The 17,374-nt window shown below is 50.4% G+C and overlaps 5 protein-coding genes across 5 annotated transcripts; 4 read left to right on the top strand and 1 right to left on the bottom strand.

The window, feature by feature from the left end:
* Positions 1-215: 215 nt before the first annotated feature.
* On the top strand, positions 216-1,871 carry HOO65_040541 (uncharacterized protein; the record flags this gene model as incomplete). The annotated part of the gene is made up of 1 exon (XM_071000677.1): positions 216-1,871. One exon carries the CDS (start codon positions 216-218, stop codon positions 1,869-1,871), a length of 1,656 nt encoding a protein of 551 aa, XP_070859384.1.
* A 2,033-nt stretch (positions 1,872-3,904) lies between these two features.
* HOO65_040540 (uncharacterized protein) lies at positions 3,905-5,398 on the top strand (the record flags this gene model as incomplete). Its single annotated transcript, XM_071000676.1, has 1 exon — positions 3,905-5,398. The coding sequence occupies one exon, from the start codon at positions 3,905-3,907 to the stop codon at positions 5,396-5,398; it is 1,494 nt and encodes a 497-aa protein (XP_070859383.1).
* Positions 5,399-7,355: 1,957 nt separating this feature from the next.
* HOO65_040539 (Protein ssh-4) lies at positions 7,356-9,293 on the top strand (the record flags this gene model as incomplete). The annotated part of the gene is made up of 3 exons (XM_071002703.1): positions 7,356-7,617; positions 7,692-7,997; positions 8,185-9,293. The coding sequence occupies 3 exons, from the start codon at positions 7,356-7,358 to the stop codon at positions 9,291-9,293; spliced, it is 1,677 nt and encodes a 558-aa protein (XP_070859382.1).
* A 965-nt stretch (positions 9,294-10,258) lies between these two features.
* HOO65_040538 (Cytochrome P450) lies at positions 10,259-12,481 on the top strand (the record flags this gene model as incomplete). The annotated part of the gene is made up of 3 exons (XM_071002643.1): positions 10,259-11,257; positions 11,313-12,143; positions 12,476-12,481. 3 exons carry the CDS (start codon positions 10,259-10,261, stop codon positions 12,479-12,481), a joined length of 1,836 nt encoding a protein of 611 aa, XP_070859381.1.
* Positions 12,482-14,889: 2,408 nt separating this feature from the next.
* HOO65_040537 (Sterol regulatory element-binding protein ECM22) lies at positions 14,890-17,108 on the bottom strand (the record flags this gene model as incomplete). Its single annotated transcript, XM_071002644.1, has 5 exons — positions 14,890-15,067; positions 15,256-16,217; positions 16,290-16,326; positions 16,400-16,996; positions 17,074-17,108. The coding sequence occupies 5 exons, from the start codon at positions 17,106-17,108 to the stop codon at positions 14,890-14,892; spliced, it is 1,809 nt and encodes a 602-aa protein (XP_070859380.1).
* Between the last annotated feature and the right edge of the window lie 266 nt (positions 17,109-17,374).

The following is a 17,374-nucleotide window of genomic DNA, read 5'->3' as shown; positions in this document are numbered from 1 at the left end:
CCTTGACTCCCTGTTCCTTTATATTTTCCCTCTCTCCCACTTTCTTCTCACTCTTTTCCTTCCAACCATGCCAAAAATGCAACCTGCCTACTGCGAAGAGGCAGCAGAAGACGAGTCTGAAGCCATCATGCCTGGAACCCGTGTGACTGCCGCTACCCCCCGGCCTCCTCCCAAAGAAGTCCGCAAGCCCAAGCAATCACCACTGATGAGCGACGATGAACACGAAGTCCCCCCCCAGACCTGCCCGTCGTGAACGCCGAGAGTCTCGGGCGGCCAAAAAGGACCGCCACATGTCCCGCGAGCGCTCTTACGAGCGTGACCGTGAGCGCTCCCAGGAGCACAAAGAACGCAAGCGGGAAAGGCATGCCAGGCGCTCTTCTATGCACCGCCCATCCAAGGAGCATCGTAACAGCGCCAACTACCAAGAAGAGCCTGAGCCCTCTTACAGCCAACAGCTCACTCGGACTCGCTCCCACAGCAACCGCACACCCTTCAATTCCAATATTCCCATTGCCCATCCGGGGTACCCAGGCCCTCCCCCATCTAACGCCAACTTCTACCACAATCACCCAAGTCAGCAGATGATGCCCCCTCCCCCGCAGAATATGTTTGCGCCTCCCATGAACATGGGCCCGGGACCTGGCCAAATGCCTGGCCAAATGCCTGGCCAAATGCCTGGCCAAATGCCCGGCCATATCATGGGTCCTCCTCCCATGGGAATGCACCCCCAAGCGCAGATGATGCCGCCTCAGCTTCCCGGGCCGCCAGGCACCTACGGGAACTACCCCCCTCCACCACTGAACAACTACAACCACCCCCCCACCACCCCCGGCCCTGACTACGCCGAAGCCCAGAATATCCGCTTGGTCCAGCGCCTTGGCCCTTCCCGGCCAATGTCCGCGCAGGCAGTCCGTCGAGACTCTCATCATCATGATGACTATCTTGACGAAGCCCCGCATGGTGGCCAGCTGACTACTCGCCGGCCCTCGATGCGCAAGCGAGACGGCGACGATGAACGCAAGAGATTTGCCGAGGAAGACAAGCGTAAGATGCCTCCTCCTGTCGGCATCCCCACACGCCCCAAGTCTGCTCGCCCAGTCTCGGGTGCGTTCTCACGGCCGTCTCACCCAGAGCGCTCTTCTCACCTCCGCAATCGTTCCTCGGTATGCGAAGAAGACGACCTGGAGGAATTTGGCTACTATCGCCCGGTCTCACCTGAACAAGATGACTACATCCCTAGCGGGAGCTCCCGCCCTCGCCAGGGCTCTGTCAGCTACTCCGGCCGCCCCCCTCATCCCCGCACACGTCGCCCCTCTTCGTACTATGCCCAGGACCCTCTGAGCGGCAGCTTTCCCGAAAACTACGAGTCTCAGATCGGGGCTGCACGTGCCTACCAGAACCTGACCAACAGCATGAAGACCCTTGCTTTGACTAGTGATGCGCTTCAAAAGGTCAACCGTGCCAACTACGGCGGCAGCAGCCGTTCTACCCGCAGCGGTGGCAGCCGTGGCGATGAAAGCGAGTGGAGACAGCCCTCGGTTACTACGCACACTACCCGGTCTTCCAACGAGGAGGATGTTACAATCAGGATCAGCGGCGGCAGTGCCGTCGTCAACATTTCTGGGCGTGACATTGAGTGCCAGGATGGAACCGAGCTCACTCTGTCCTCTATTCAGCCTATGGCTATCCGGAGTGCCATGGAGCGGCCAGCTCTAGACTCGGCCCCATACTACTCGGAAAACCGCATGACCCGTCTGGAACGTGTACCTCAGCGTAACCGTGCCAATAGCCAGGCGGCGAATTCGTTTACCCGCGGGTCTTTTGACCGTCGTTACGAGGCCCCGATTTACAACTATGGGGACCATTACTAAAGTGACCCGAACAGTCTAGCTACTAGAAGGGGATTGGTCTTCATGTGTCTTGCTTTGCATGTTTACGAGGTTATGAGTATACGACATATTTCCTTGGGTTTTATTCGTTTTTTTTTTATTATTGTCCATCTCTTTTTTTCCTTTTTTTTTTTTTTTCGTTTACTTTCTGCTATGGCTCCTATTTCCTCTTTTTCGACTCCATTTCATTGTTTTACGGACGTCTTACGGTCTTTGTTTCTTGGTCTAGTGGCGCCCTTGCTGCCATGCTTCGCGCGCTCTGGGCCTCATGCCGTCAACTTTACTACGCATGATTGATTTTGTTCTCATGAAATCTACAAGTCTGCGAAGCTGGCGCCTTGGTCTTGTTGCCTAGCCATGGTCTATGGTCTCGGCTTTGACTGGCTTCTGTAGTGCCGATACTACCAGATGCGCGCATCACTGGTGTTTCAGCCTACACTGGCGTCTCTGCCGTTTGCCGAGGTTTGATGACTTTTTGTTCGAACCCCAGACCTTTCCAAAGCACATTCTGATATTCGAATGTGTGCCACAACATCCGCCTTTGCCTAGCATTGGCCGTGGTTTCTCACGAGCCCTTTGACATGCCTAGGGCCTATGCTCTTCATGTATCTTTCTTGTTGCTTCTTTTCCGCTTTCTTTTTTGCTCATGTTTCTACATTATGATTTTGGGGGTTCTTCTGGCTTCATTGTTTTTCAAAGACTCATATCTGTGGTGGCCAAAGTTCAGAAGATCATCCACTTAAAAGCTCCTAGCCTCGCGGCTTTGCTTTACCGCTACCCACCACTACCGACAAGGGCAGACGTGGATGACGGTGATGTTGTTTGTGTTGGGTTGCAGTTTTATTTTCTTTTTTTTTGCTTACTCTATTGTATTTACTGATTTATTGACTTAACCTGACTTGATAAATTTGATTCTCCTTACTGCCATGCACAAACTCTTTCCCGTTCTCTCTCCCTAATGTATCTTGGGTTTGTTTCCTCATATGATATGACTGACTGACTCCCTTCTCCTTGGCCCCTTCTCCTTGGTCGTCTTGTGCTACAGTGGTTGGCTCCTATCCGTCAACTCCACTTTTCTGGACACATTCCATAACCACGTGAGCACTATTTATCACATGTCCTGTGCATGCAGTTATACGAGCTCCTTCCCCCTTCCGCATCTTTTCTGCCACCTATCCCTCTCTTCCTGTCTCCTCTGTCTCAGTCTCAACCTCAGTACAACTTGTTGGTGATCTTTTGCATATGAAACAGCGGACAACTAACGCTGTTAGAGCACCAGTAAGCAGGTCTAATCCAACAAAGATAGTGTCAAACTGTGGGGTCTGTCTGCCTGCATGCTTATTGGCTGGAACCAAAGCTTGTTTAGCGGGGCCTTTCATGTTGTCATGGTGACATGCATCTGTTTACTTCTAGGGGTCTTCATCAAGACATTTTATGCTGTAGAACTCGACATGTACTCTCCGTGGATAAGAGCAGCCAAGTAGCACAGTCAAGCCAAGCACACGAAAATATTGCGTTGGCGGCTACGGAATCGTTTCTGTGCAAGCATTTCCTCTTGGTTTCCGTGACATGCCACAGTCTTTTGAACAAGGCGGCTAAGGTATACATACAGTTTCACGCCCTAACTTTTTGGATAAGGCATAAACTATGAGGACATACCCCTGCTAATATTGCATACATACTTGTGGTCGGCCTGTCCATCCACATGTACCTTGATGCAGAGTGCAGTTGCCCAGGCGACAACCGCAGGCTGTCTACCTCAGTCTACCTGTTTCTTTAGTTACAAGCCTCCCACCTCCTCTCCTCTCCACCTCTCCACCTCTCCAGCTAATTAATCCCCTACTCTCTTCATCGTTGGGGTGCGGGAGAAATCATAAACTCGCGCTGGAAGCCCACTTGTTTTTCGTTGCATGCCACAACATTCCTTCCTTCTGCTTTACTTCAACTAATTTCTTCACCGCCTCATCGCGACAACTCCATACGGTGAATTCCAGCTCGTTGAAGCTTCCCTCGCAATGTCGTCAAGTCTGGAGTTGCTAGCCGGCAAGGCTCACAGCCTCCTCGCTCGAACATTGCCCGCCCGAGCCGCTGCTCGCATACTCACTGATGAGGAGTTGAACCCTCTCGGCCCTCTCATGATCAGCCGAGAGATGCGCAGACAAGAGAGCGATCAAAACCTCCAGAACTACAACCCAGGCGAGGGCACGATCGACCCGAAGAACATCAACCAGGTCGCCATGTTCATATTCTTTGGATTCTTGGGGGCTTGTCTAGTAGTCGGCATCATTTGGTTTTTCTTCTGGGCTAAGAACGGCGGCTTTACCTATCATGATAACGACTGGGAAGATTATGTCTCAACAGTGCTACGCCGCAAGGGGCCTAACGGCACCGTCCTTTCCAACGCCACCAAGAGCACCGATCTCGGTGGTGGCAGCATCTACCATGACTACTATGGTGACAACCGCACCGAGATGACAGAGAACACCGGCCTCTCGGGCTCCACAATCTCTGGTATCACGGCTGGCGCCAGCGATTTGCCAGCCCGCCAGGAACGCAAACGCAAAATTGAGAAGCGTAAGCGCGAAAAGAAGGCTGCCAAGGAACGTGCCATGAATGCAGGCGAAGACACAGTCCTCATGGAGCAAGAGGCCGAGGCCGAGGCCTTTGCCAACCTCCGTCAATACCGCTCCGAGAGGCCCGCCCGTGTGGGTGGCATGAATAGACAGGCCGATGGCTCGGAATGGGAGGGCTCAACCATCCCCACTGAGAGCGCCGTTTCAGCCAGCTTGCTAGATAACCAGCAACCAACGCCCACCAATTCGCCGCAAAAGAAAAAAGCCCCTGGAATCCGCAAAGTGTACTCGACAGCCGACCGCAACAGACGTACCGAGGAAGAAAATCTCAAAGCTGAAACCCGTGCTCTGCATCGCCAAAACCGCGCTGCTGCTCTCCGTGGTGGCGCTAGTGACGTCAGTGCTAGCACGGATGCCGGCGATTCAACCACCACGACCTCAACCGCCTCCGAAGGCCTCCGCCGCAGTTACACATACCAACGATCCGGTGCACCTCGCTCAAAGTCCAAGCGTCGTCCTCGCTCTGAGATGGCCCAAACCCAAATCAGCAGCATTAGCGAAGAGAGTCGTACAACCCCGGCTAGCCCTGGCCCAGCTTCGTCGCACTGGGTACCACCCAGTGAAATTAGCAGCAGTGGGCCTACTTCTAGCACCATCAGCGGCACAACGGCACAAACCGACTCCTCTACCGGCACCAAGAGCTATTACCACCCCATCCCCGAGCTTCGTGCCACACGCGCTCCGCAGCCCGACCCGGCACCGCCGACGCGTGAGCCTTCTCGTCGGCGAAGAGAGTCACGTGACGAAAGCAGCCGTCGTCGCACTTCGCAGTCGCGGCCTCGCACGCAGGAGGAGGAAAGAGCAGCGCGGGAGGAAAGAAGAAAGAGCCGCGGATACAGACGAACCCGGCAGTCTGACCACGATGATGTAGACTGAGCGTAAGCCGTGTGACATGTGTGACCGGTCACAGGAGGGCATGGAGCGAAGTACAGTGCCTATGACAGAGCACCGTGGCGCCTGAGCGAGTTTTTGAGTTTGTAATGTTTTTCTTCTAGTTGGTTGCCATGCAAACAACACTTAACGAACAGTTGGATATGACATTGTGTTTTGCATTTAGTTTTAGGTATTCAGATGTAGATTTGGCAATATAGTGAAGTCATTAACCAAGATCTAAATTGAGCATGTTCACCTAGGGTTATTGGATTAGGGTTGCTAATAACGGTCATTTGTTCTGGTCGACTAGCCATGAAACAAACTCCCTTGTTCCCGGTTTCGCGGATACCATGGAATGAATTATGCGCCGAAGCAGAGAAAAGGATTCGACGAGAAGGTCTAAAACAGCGTGAATCCAGGGGCTAAGCAGGAAAGATATACATACAGATGGACAAACTAGAAACGAACATGAAGCTTGAAGACAAGGCAGATGCAAATATGTGAGCAAATCAAAGCATGAGAATTTTCCCTCTATATTGGACGGACAAGCTGGTTCGGGAATGAATAAATGCAGGAGTCTCAATAAAATGACCTTCTGCTTACTTCCTGTCAGCCACAAAGTGGCGCGCCCTTGTTGACTGTGTTAGTGGATACTGATGCGAGCAAGCCAAATACTTAACAAAAGCAACTTTGCAGGGGCTGCCTAGGGAGCACTTAAGCCACAAGCTTGTGGCCTGGCTGGAGCTTTGGGCAGTACTAGCAATCAGGCAGCTTTGGGCTAAAGTGATGGGGCCTGCTTTTCTCCCTGCTCCACCCACTTTATGTAGGCCATCTAAATTACAGGGGGCCTGCCCACTATCTTATAGGGCAGCCTGGAAAGTGTTGGAGGAGAGCTGTCTTTGGAAGAGGGGATGGATGGAGTTTGAGGAAATAAATCCTGAGATTGCCGCTCTTTTTATGTACATCAACTCAGGCTGATGGTTTTGGCTGAGACAGTGGTTTTTTTTTTAGTTATACATTGATATATTGATTGTGCATATCCGACTGTTCTCAGTCATCTGTGAATTATCTTGTCGACTTGCCTGTTCATTTCTTTTTTGGCTAGGCCTATGAAACATCAACTGCCCTTGAAAAAACGATCTTAGCCAAAGCCCCTCTGAGGCAACGCATCGACACGCGATTTTTCTGACGCAAGCGACCTTATTTGCGTCTGCTGCAAACGAACAAACCTGACTGAACTCGTCTTTGTCTTCTTCTCTTCTACTGTTTTTTTCTTCTTCTTTTGTTTGCTTATGGTCTTTTATCTTGCTTGAATCCGCTTTGCGCTGTGAGACTTTTCTGGGTTTGCTAAGAAGCCCTTTCGCCTTTCTTACACATCACATTTACCGTCTTTTTTTTTTATTCTTTTTTGTCATCCAATCATTCTGGCATCTCATTTTCTCCGCTTCGTTTACTCCATTACTTCATCATCGTCATCAGATTCCTGCTTTTGCCTTCTTGCCTTGCTCTCACTTTCTCTCCCACCCACACTCTCTTTGTGCTCTTCTTATCTCCCTATCAATAAGTAGTTCGAATGCAGCTGCGACGAACGGCGACATTCGCCTGCAGCCTCGCCATATATAGGATCATTTCGATTTGATACTAAGCACACGCTTTTCTCGATTACGCTTAACCCGAGACCTCCAGGCATCTGATTATCACTTTGTTTTCTACACCGTTGGCTAGTTTTCTCTATCGCCACAGTCTCCATTTCCTCGTATGCGATTCCGATTCACAGCCTTGCTATAGTCCCATTTGTCGCAACCACTCATTACTGCATTCTCGACTTGAAATTGAACAGCTTCCTGTTGCGGCTACCCCAAGCAATACGCACTTCTCAATTCCACACACTCGCCCAATAATCACGCGCACCCGTTCTTCTTCTCCCTCCCCCCCCCCCCCCCCCCTCTCGCTGCCCATCATGGGGTCCGAGCCCGATAACGATGTCTTGAGCATAATTCTCGTAGGACTGCTGTCCTCCTTTATCTCCGCCATCGTCATAGGCGTGGCCTTGATGGCCCTCTATTACCTGCGAATGTCGGCCGTCGAATCTGGTCGTGGCTGGCTTGATTTCCTTGGCCGCCCAGGTGAATTTGACGACGAGCAGGCCTTTGCGCGTGCTGAGGAGGAAGCTCTCGAGGCTATGGATGAGATACAGCGGACCGAGTATCTTCGCGCTAAGGGTAAGCTATCTACCTCGCACGATCCGTGCTGCTTCATGCGCATTTTAAAATGTACTGACTCTTCGTTCTTTTAGCATTTGTCACCGCCAACCCACCCGAATCAGTTGACTCTGAAATCTCGCTATCCCAGTACCTTGCTATCCAGGAAAAGGGCGTCTCAGCCTGGGAGTTTGAGCCTGAGCTGGAAATTGCCAACTGCTTTGTTGAGCAACGCACTGAGATTGAATTCTTCGACTCTGAGTGCACTGTTACAACTAATCTGCCTGTCCCCAAGCAGAACGAAGTATACTACTGGGAGGCCAAGATTTTCGAAAAGCCCGAAAATACCCTCATCAGCATTGGAATGGCTACAAAGCCGTACCCTTTATTCCGCCTACCGGGTAAGCCTGAGTGGAAATTGCCCTAATCGCCCCCCTTCTCTGCATATATGCATGAATCCATTTTCCTTGCTCTCTTTATGCATGTCACCATCCATTGAAATGCCCTTAGTCGGAGTTTACACACACACACACACACAACTATTGCGTCGTCTCCAACTCCGTCACTAACAAAGGTAATGCACAATAGGCTTCCACAAAACTTCTGTTGCTTATCTCTCCTCCGGAACCCGACGCTACAACCAGCCCTTTAACGCAACCCCCTACGGCCCTCAATTCGTACAGGGCGATGTTATTGGTGTCGGGTATCGGCCTCGCACCGGCGCCATTTTCTTCACCCGAAACGGGAAAAAGCTTGATGATGTCGCACATGGCCTCAAGAATCCCAATTTTTTCCCCGCTATTGGCGCCAATGGACCTTGCACAGTTCATGTCAATCTCGGCCAGTCCGGATACGTCTTCATTGAGGCGAATGTTAAGAAATGGGGCCTTGCCCCTGCCACTGGCAGCTTAGCTCCTCCCCCGCCTTATGGCTCAGAGGCTGGAAGTATTCTCCTTGAGTCTGGAAAGGACGGGTTTACTGGGCCGCAATATCCGCGTCGTGGACACTCAAACTCGCTCTCGTCGTATAGAGTCACGGCCCTGACGAACGTCTTACACCCCCAGCATGCTAGATCCCGCAGTGGGACATACTCCAGAATCCTGTCTCCCACCAGTCCGGGCCCTCAGCGAAGTCCAACCGACATTTCTCTTGCCCAACTCGCCCCGGCCGAGGAAACTGGAGAGAGCTCCCATCATGTGCCGGAAGGCCAGACCGGAGGAGATACGGTTGGTCTTGGTCTACAAGATGCTCTCAACCCGCCCCCTGACTACACTAGTCCCGCTACTTCGCCCACCAATAGCCGACGCAACAGTACGGACAGTGAAAACACGCCACTGATTCGAGTCGCCAATCGTAACCGAACAGCTTCAAATGCTTCAGCCCGACATGTGCCACCGATTCCCAGCTATCATGATGCTGTGAAACAGCATCCCCGCCGTGATCTGCCATCGTCTTCGGTTGAACCGATTCCTGAAGCTTCAGCAGAGTCCACAGCTACGTCTACGATTGATTACACGAATTCCGCACAGCCCGCCATGATACCTACTATACCATCATCATCAGGCAATAGCGCAGCTTCGTCAAGCCATGATAATGCCGCTGCATCTGAGTTTACCGAATTTACGTCGGCGCCAGACTTGGGCCACGATTCCGCCCAGGCACCCACGGGTATTGCATCTCCTGCGCCTTCTCGGTAGAGAACATTCTTTATGTAGTCACAGGGCCTATTCGGCCTTGGCATTGTAAAAAGAAAATGTGTGAACGCGGGTTTATTATGGTCTTTGTCTTTGTTTTATTTTACCTTGATACAAGCTGCAAGGTCAGCTTTGACACGTTGCGCCGGACCTCTCTTTTTTGGATACCACTGGCTTTGCCTCTGCAAAATTCAACACACGTTGCTAGAAGCTATCTGCTATACTACACCCAGAGTTCCTTCCTTTCTCTTGTTCTCTTTTCCTATCGTTTCATATCAGCCTGCCTATTCCGCCTAGCCAGCCAGCCTCTTTTTTTTTGGTTCATTGTTGCCTTGATTTTTATGTCCATATATTATCTCTCTATTGGTTTGTCTCTCGTTATCGTTATTCCTGCCGACGGAAGGCGTCGGGCGAAATTCGGAGTTTCAGCGTTTGTTTTTTCTTTCTTTCTTTTGTTCTCTCGGCTCTCTTACTGCTTCGCGTTATGTCTTTGTATCAAAATTCTTGGCTTCACCTTGATCTGCCTTGGTTCTCTCGATGGACGACTCCAACTCTTGCTCTAGGCTTCAGTGTTTCTTAGGCCTACTACTACTTGAGAGCATTCTGGTACAAAATACAAATTTCTTATGTCCTTCCCCGTTCTATCTTGTCTCAATCCATGCGAAATATACTTTTCTTATCCCCTTTGTCGCATATTATATATATCGGTGCATTTGTTTTAATTTATAGGTGTAGGCAGTAGTCTTGATGAAAAGTTCGTGGTGGGCACCCGCCCGTGCAACCACTAACCCTAGTGACACCCTAAATAAATTTACTTCTTCCCTGGTTTCACAAGAAACCACCAAAATCATGGATTCATCTAAAAATTGAAAAACATACATCAAGTCAAGCCTAGATTGACATTCTGTGTCTTATATAGCTGATGTTTCTCATTAGGTTATTCGTCATATAGTGAGTGAGTTTTCACCATGGTGGCCTATCGTGATGTGACACACACTCTGGCTGTGGCATCCGAGGTGGTAAGGGCTTCCCTTATATCGGCCTTGCTTGCAACAGGACGCTTTGCAATGTATTTTTCGATATTTGCTTGCATATCCATAGCTTCGACATGTGTGTACCGCCTGTACTTCCACCCACTGTCTCATATCCCCGGGCCTCGTCTAGCTGCTGTCTCCAACATATGGCTTGCTGTGCACTCGAGGAATGGCCGAATGTTTCATCTTTCGAAGGAGATTCATGAGCAGTATGGTCCTGTCGTGCGCTTAGGGCCAAACGAGATATGGGTGTGCTCGGAAGAAGGGATTCGGGCTATATACGCCACCAACCCACCCTCCATGCCGTCAATATCCTCTGCTCCCGGCTCTACTGGGAACGGCCCTTTGAACAAGTCCGAGTTCTATCTAGCTAGCGCGCTGCAGCCACCAGTCAGAAACCTGTTTGGTCGAGTAGTGGCAGAAAAGGATTCGTTGGATTTGTTGTCAGAAAGAGACGGCGTCAAGTATCGAAGACAAAGACGGATGTTGGGGAGTGTATACTCGGCGGCGGCCATGGCCAAGTTGCGGCCCTCAGTGAAGGCAGTCGTAGAAAAGGCTATTCTTCGCATCAAATCAGTTCAACAGGACTCGCGCAACCTAAAAGGCGACAAAGAGAAACTCACTGCAGATTCCCAGACCAGATCAATACAATCCCAAGGGTTGGAGGCGCTGGATATTCGTGAATGGACACACATTATCGCTATCGAGGCCCTCAGTGCATCCGTTCTGTCATGGTCGCCAGGCTTTCTCCGTGATGGGACAGATCATCACACCGGAGAGCACGGGTACTTGACATGGCGTCGGAGAAGTGTTTTTGGCTTGTTTCCACTTGCAACCAAAGCAGGACAAGCATCCAAGGCCACTGGTCGACTGTGGGGACGGCTATGGGGCATTACCTTCCCAACTCCAAAGGGTTTCCGCCCTTTCTTTCCGGTATGTGTGTTGGCAGGTTTCCTTGGCAGTGGCCTACAAACTAACAGTTTCCAAGGGAGTCTACCGACAAGTCAAAAGACGCATCAACCTCCTGGTGCCTACGCATTCTAACCCTAAACCTAAGGGTGATGCTAGGCAGGACCTACTCTTCAGTCTCATCCAGTTACACCTGGAAAAGCCCGAGTTCACTGATGAGTACCTACGACGCATGGCGGTTACTAATTTCGGGGCTGGTCATGAGACGCTGGCTGCCACACTGACCGCAGCCCTCGCATTGATAGCCATGGAGCCTGGAGTCCAACAGAAGGTGTACGAGGAAATGCAACTGCAGCAGGCCGAAGACAGCGCCACATCAGTAGACGAGAATACGGCCTCTGCCAACGGTAAGGGGGGCAATGCGAGGGACAAGCCTATGGGCTACACGTATCTACAGGCTTGCATTAAGGAATCTCAGCGTTTATTCCCTGTCATCAGCATGTCCATGTCCCGTGTTGTCGGTCCCGGCGGCCTCTGCTTTGGTGGCTACACCTTTCCTCCTGAGACAACGATTGGTTGCTCGCCTACTGCAATTCATCGCAGCATGCAGCTTGTTGGCCCTGATTCCTACTCGTTTCGGCCTGAGAGGTGGCTGGTTCCTATCTCTTCTCCAACTTCCGCCGCCTCCTCTACTACCATCAGACCCCACTCATCCGCTTCACCATGCCCTGACGACTGCGAGCCTCGCGCACCTACATGGACACTTGCCTCAGGCCTCCAAGTTCCTGCTTACTGCGAGACAGAAAGCCCGGCTGATGCCCGATTGCGAATTGCTGCCCTAGAGCGAAACTCGTTAGCATGGGGGGCGCCAGGACATACATGCCCTGGTCGGCATCTTGCAGAGTTGGTAGTAAGTGAGACCGTGGCGGGGCTTTGTAGGGCGTTTGAGTTACAGGTGGATGGTTCTCGTGATGCGCTAGAAGACAGTATACGGGCTTATTATTTGTGTGTGCTGTTCGATGTGAAAGTAGACTTTCAGCCACGGTAAACCTAGCAAAGCCAAAGCCGTAGAAAAAGAGAAGAAAAAATAAAAAAGAAATAACAGTAACTACCAATATCCCTTGCATTTAGAATAAAAAATTTAGTCGCGTATAGCGCCGTCAAGGTTCAATCAGGCGCCGAGGCTATGTCATCATGTGACTGTATTTAGATACATACAGAGCAACTACCTTACTCTACAAGACCTAGAGGAAAGAAAGGAACTTGCAGTCAAAATCTGCGGAAAAAGAAATGAAGGAAGAACAAAAGGAAGGAAGAGCTGCTACTCTTCCATATTCTTCTTCTGGTTTAGGAAGGAGGTTATCATGAGCTCGAAAAGAGCCTTCCTTGCTCCTTTCTCGCCAACCTTCTTTCAACCCGACCAGGATAGAGTTATTGCATTATTACAGGCTTCTTCCATGTCGGCAGGCATGGCCCCCTTGAAAGCATACCTTTCTATTAATAGACTTTACAGAATCCTTCCAGCACTTACAATATCATGTCATCTCAATAGTGCAAAGCATCCGCATTCCCTAGTCCAATGTTTAATCAAGCCACTTTGGCCTTCGCTCGCAGTTAAATGAAGCCATGGCTTATTTCCATGTTTCGTTTCGTTTCCGCTATTTTTGAAACGAAAAATAAAATGCAATAAAGACACATTCTCCCACTCAAAGACCGACCGTTGGTCCTTCGAATCAGCTAGAGTACAAGCAACAAGATCGTGCAGAATGCCTGCCTGCTGCCTGCCCCCTCATCTCATACCCCCCCCCCCCCCCTTCCCCTTCGAAGCAAGGCTCAGGGACCGGCAACTAGACTTGTTCAAAATCGACACCTACTTGCTGCCCTCATAAAGCTGTCCCTGAGTGCTAAAAAACGGGGATATGGGTCAAAAGGAACCTCGTATTCAGAAAGCTAGAGCTGCCAAAAATATCTTTTCTTCTGTTCCTTCTATCAAAGTCTGCCCCTGTTCATCACTCCCACGAGCGTCATTTGTGTCATGGATGTTGGTCCAGAGGAAAGTCGTAGATCAAGAAAGGGCAAGGCCAGCCTGCTAGACAGGAAATGGAGAATAACATGGCTGTATCAAACTTTGTTTCAAATCACCAATACGGTAATGGGATCAGGGCCAATGTTGAGAGTTGCGAAGAAGCCGAGCTTAGAGCATAAACATTGTGTTCCAGGCTCGCAAGGAGAAGAAGGGTTCGGAGAAAATTTGGTCCCGGAGACATAGCTTCTTATTTATCATGGGGATAGTGTGTTGTTTGCACCTGGGGAGAAATAAGAAGATACGACATCAATATTACTTTGTGGTGGTCAGAACATCCAACATGTCCATTGGCAGGAAGGATCACAAATCACCGGTATGATGCGAAGTTCAAGTAAAAAAGGTAGCGTCGGAAAATACAACCAAACAAGGTAAACGAGAAGAACATTACTTGAAGAGAGAAAAAAAGTAATTAAAAAAGGATTCAACTATATGCACCTAACAAAAGCAAACGCCATGAGATTTTCCGTCTGACAGAACCAGATGCCATCAGAAAATATATCTCCTGAAGACAAACAATTAAAGAAAACGAAACAATGATGAAAAAGGAATTGCAGTCCAAATAAACTCCAAGCTATACCCAGACACCGAATGAAATAGAGGGCGGAAAGACAAAAAACACAAGATGATGCTCGCCTGCGGGGGAAGAAAAACAAGACGCAAGCACACAGGTAAAATAAGTGTGGTGCCGGCCGTGAATATGGGGAAAACACCCATAAACATGGCAGACACAAGAAAAGAATAATAAAAGCCAAAAAGTGCCAACCGGCAAGTGGGTGGGCGGATCACTCAATAATCCCCATCAATGTCAAGCAAGGAATGTGTCTGAAAAACCTGAAATGCAAATGCAAGATTTTTGGTCGGTCATGACGGTCGTAACAGGTATATAGTGCAAAGTGCGGTGTAGTGATAATGTGCAATGAAGAGGGTAGGGGGATTATTAATATAAGGAAGGTTCTGTCCCGCATAAGCTCGTCCCAAACAGAGCGCGGGCGTTGGGTTGTTTAAGGGTATCATTAAAGTATGAATAGTGGTACAAAAACCGTCTGGTGGTCGGTGATATGAACGGAGAGGGAGGGGGGGAGAGAAAATGTCAATGACAATAGACTATTAGGCGGTGGATAAGAGGTGATGGGGGAGGAGGGGGAGCAGTGGCGTCGAGCCTCGAGTATAAGTTTTGGGATGTCATAGTTCATAAAGGAATGTCGTCAAGAGAAAAAGCAGCTTGCTGCTGATCTCCAGGTTGGAAATGCAAAAAGAATCTGTAATCTAAAGGAATGTCGTAGAGGGGGAGCAGGCAGCTCATACCTCCTCTTGAATATCGTGATAAGGAGCGTCGATTGTACGTGGCGTCTTGTATTGGCGAGAATTAAGGTGGAAGAAGCAGGAGAAAATAGGAAAAAAAAAAGAGAAAAAAAAAAGGACACTAATGCTTGGAAATGGCGGGTTGGTCGGTGATGGAACAAGACGAAGCGGCAGTTGAAAACAAAGCAAGCAGGGGGAACATGCCAGGCCGGTGGTAGAGCTTGAAAAACGGAAAAGCATACGATGCGAGAGAGAGCAAGGCGTCAAGTCAGGGCTGCGGTGCATCAGACCCTGGGGCTTCAGGGGCAACAGGAGCAGGAGACTCGGGAGGTTGCAGATAGCCGCTCATGCCTCGAGGTGATGTCAGGGAGAGATCAACCATAGAGGATGAAGGGTCATTGTGGCTGGCAAAACTGACAGCTGGGCTTCCTGCCACCGAGTAGCTCCTAGCTGAGTGAGTCCTGGAGAGAGAAAAAGGCGGTCTTGGTCAATGCGGGGGTCCTTGTGTGTGTATACATATGCGGTGCTTTTAACGGCCTGTTATGTGTTTGTGTTCGGTAATACTATACAGAGTAGCCACAAGCTGGCTTCACTCTAGTATAGCAGAGCCGTCGTCATAGAAGGAGGAACGCACTCGGGGGCTATGGGCGAGAACTCCGGAAGCAACTGCCACTGCGTAGGGTTCCAGTCCCCACTGAATGATGGGTCAGACACGTAGGAGCTGTCATAGGTAGTAGTACCGGGGCTAGAAGCAGCACTGTAGGGGCTTCCACTGGCGACGTATCCAGGACTAGGAACCGAAAGGTACAGGTTTGTCGAGAGGCCAGGCGACATCATAGGCATAGTGTGGGCAGGAGTTTCGAAGAACGGAAGTGGCTCGGGCGCAAAGACGGGCGAAGCAGAAGTGCCAGCAAACAGCATGGAAGGGGTTGATGGAGCCTCGGACACAGCATAGTAGCTAGTGGTCGGGGTACCATAGACCTCAGGAGCAGCCTGGTAGACAAAGCCGCGGCGCTGCTGGAACTCACTGGCAGTTCCAACAGGACCGCGCATTAGAGTCATCAGAGCAGCCACCGAACCGTCACCGGAAGCAGCAGCATGGTAGAGGCGCTCACTCATTTCCAAGATAGGCTTCACGGTCAGACTTCCAAAGTATCCAGCGCCAATATCAGGGAAAAGGCGCTCCATCACGAGGGCCACCGCATAGAGGTGCGAAATGATCACCAAGCCAGTGTACGACGAGTTGGAGGAACCCAGATATCTGAGAGGCTGCCAGAAGAGCCAGGACCGTAGAGGAGCCAGCTTCTCATGCTGCTGCTGCACAGTGATGCCGGACGAGCTAGCCTTGCGCGCATTCTTGACAAAGTTGATCAGATTCTGAACATCCTTGAGGTCCATTCCAGTGTTCTTGAGGTGGGCTTCGAGAACCTGTAGCTGCTGCACAGTACGCTGGAGCACTTCCATGTCTTCCTTCTCAGGCTGGGTTGTCTTGTGGTCGGGCCGGGGCGAAGGAGGAGCAAGAGTGGTCACGTGCTGTTCGTCGATAAAGGCTTGGAAGTTGGAAACATAACTACCTTTGCGCATGAGATCGATAATCTACGATTGTTAGGGAAACGGCACCGCGTGGATTGGTGATACAATCGTTATGCTAAGGGAGTTACTACTTACGGAAAGAGTACCGTTCATATGCTTAGACCAATCACGCCTATTGGAGGGGTTTGTTAGACGGCCAGCTGAGCCAAAGGGAACGGACAATTAGAGAACAAGGCAGGACTTACCATTCAGTAGTTTGCCACGAAAGCACCATTGAGGCAGCAAGGACAGAGTCCGAGTTCTCTGGGTTGAACAGCTGCAGAGCCTCGCTCAGTCCCTTGAGGGCCTTGCCACGATGAGCAAAAGCCATGTTGCGGATAGCAGGCGAGTCTTGAACAGTGCCCATATGAGTAGCGGAGAAAGCCAGGACAGCGTTCATAACAAACGGATACACGGCGGCAAAGCTAAGGATGTCAGGCATCTGGCTAGACCATACAGTGAGACCAAGGTTGTTTTGCGAAGCCAGCTCACTGCACACGAGGCAGAGATGGCACAGCAGACGGAGATCATCCAGCTTGAGGCTCTTGGGGTCAATGTAGTTGAAGAGGTTCAGCATGGGGAAAGGCCAAACCATGGTGTTCAGCCACTGGTCGGCAACCTTGACCACATCGTCGGCCCACACGAGACCAGCCTTGTCGGGCGAAGCCGAGCGGTCAATTGGCATGTCGTTGTAGGGACAGCGGATCTTGTGCTTAGTGCAGTTCAGGCACTGAGGGAAGGTCTCATCACAGCGGATATGGCGACGCTTGCAGGCATCACAGCCCTTGCGGGACTTTGTGTGGCTATAAGCACGAGTTAGTTAGAAGCCACATTAAAAAAATAAAAAGCAAAGATAGAAAGGCGAGCTACTGATACATACCTGCGACGAGGAGGACCACCACCAGGACCGGCCATTGTGAAAGAAGTGAAGGAGGCTTTTGAAAGAGAAAACGAAGGAGTAGAAAAGGTGATATTGACTTGAGATTCAAATCAACGTCAAGAAGATCACAACTAGGATATAGCGAGAGTTACTAGTTTCTTTGTTTTCTGCTATGAATCCACGACTTGGTCGATGGCTTGGCAGGATGCGAGAGGCAAAAATGCAAGGCACAAGACGAACAACGAAAGGTGGATGCCGTTGACGGAGAGAAGCGAAGGCAGGCAATGGCAAACAAGTCGTG

The sequence above is a fragment of the Ceratocystis lukuohia genome (assembly GCF_044167205.1).
Source record: "Ceratocystis lukuohia strain C4212 chromosome Unknown Supercontig4_pilon, whole genome shotgun sequence".
Lineage (NCBI taxonomy): Eukaryota > Fungi > Ascomycota > Sordariomycetes > Microascales > Ceratocystidaceae > Ceratocystis > Ceratocystis lukuohia.
The sequence above is the reverse complement of the archived record's forward strand: the minus strand, read 5'-3'. Positions and strand labels throughout refer to the sequence as shown.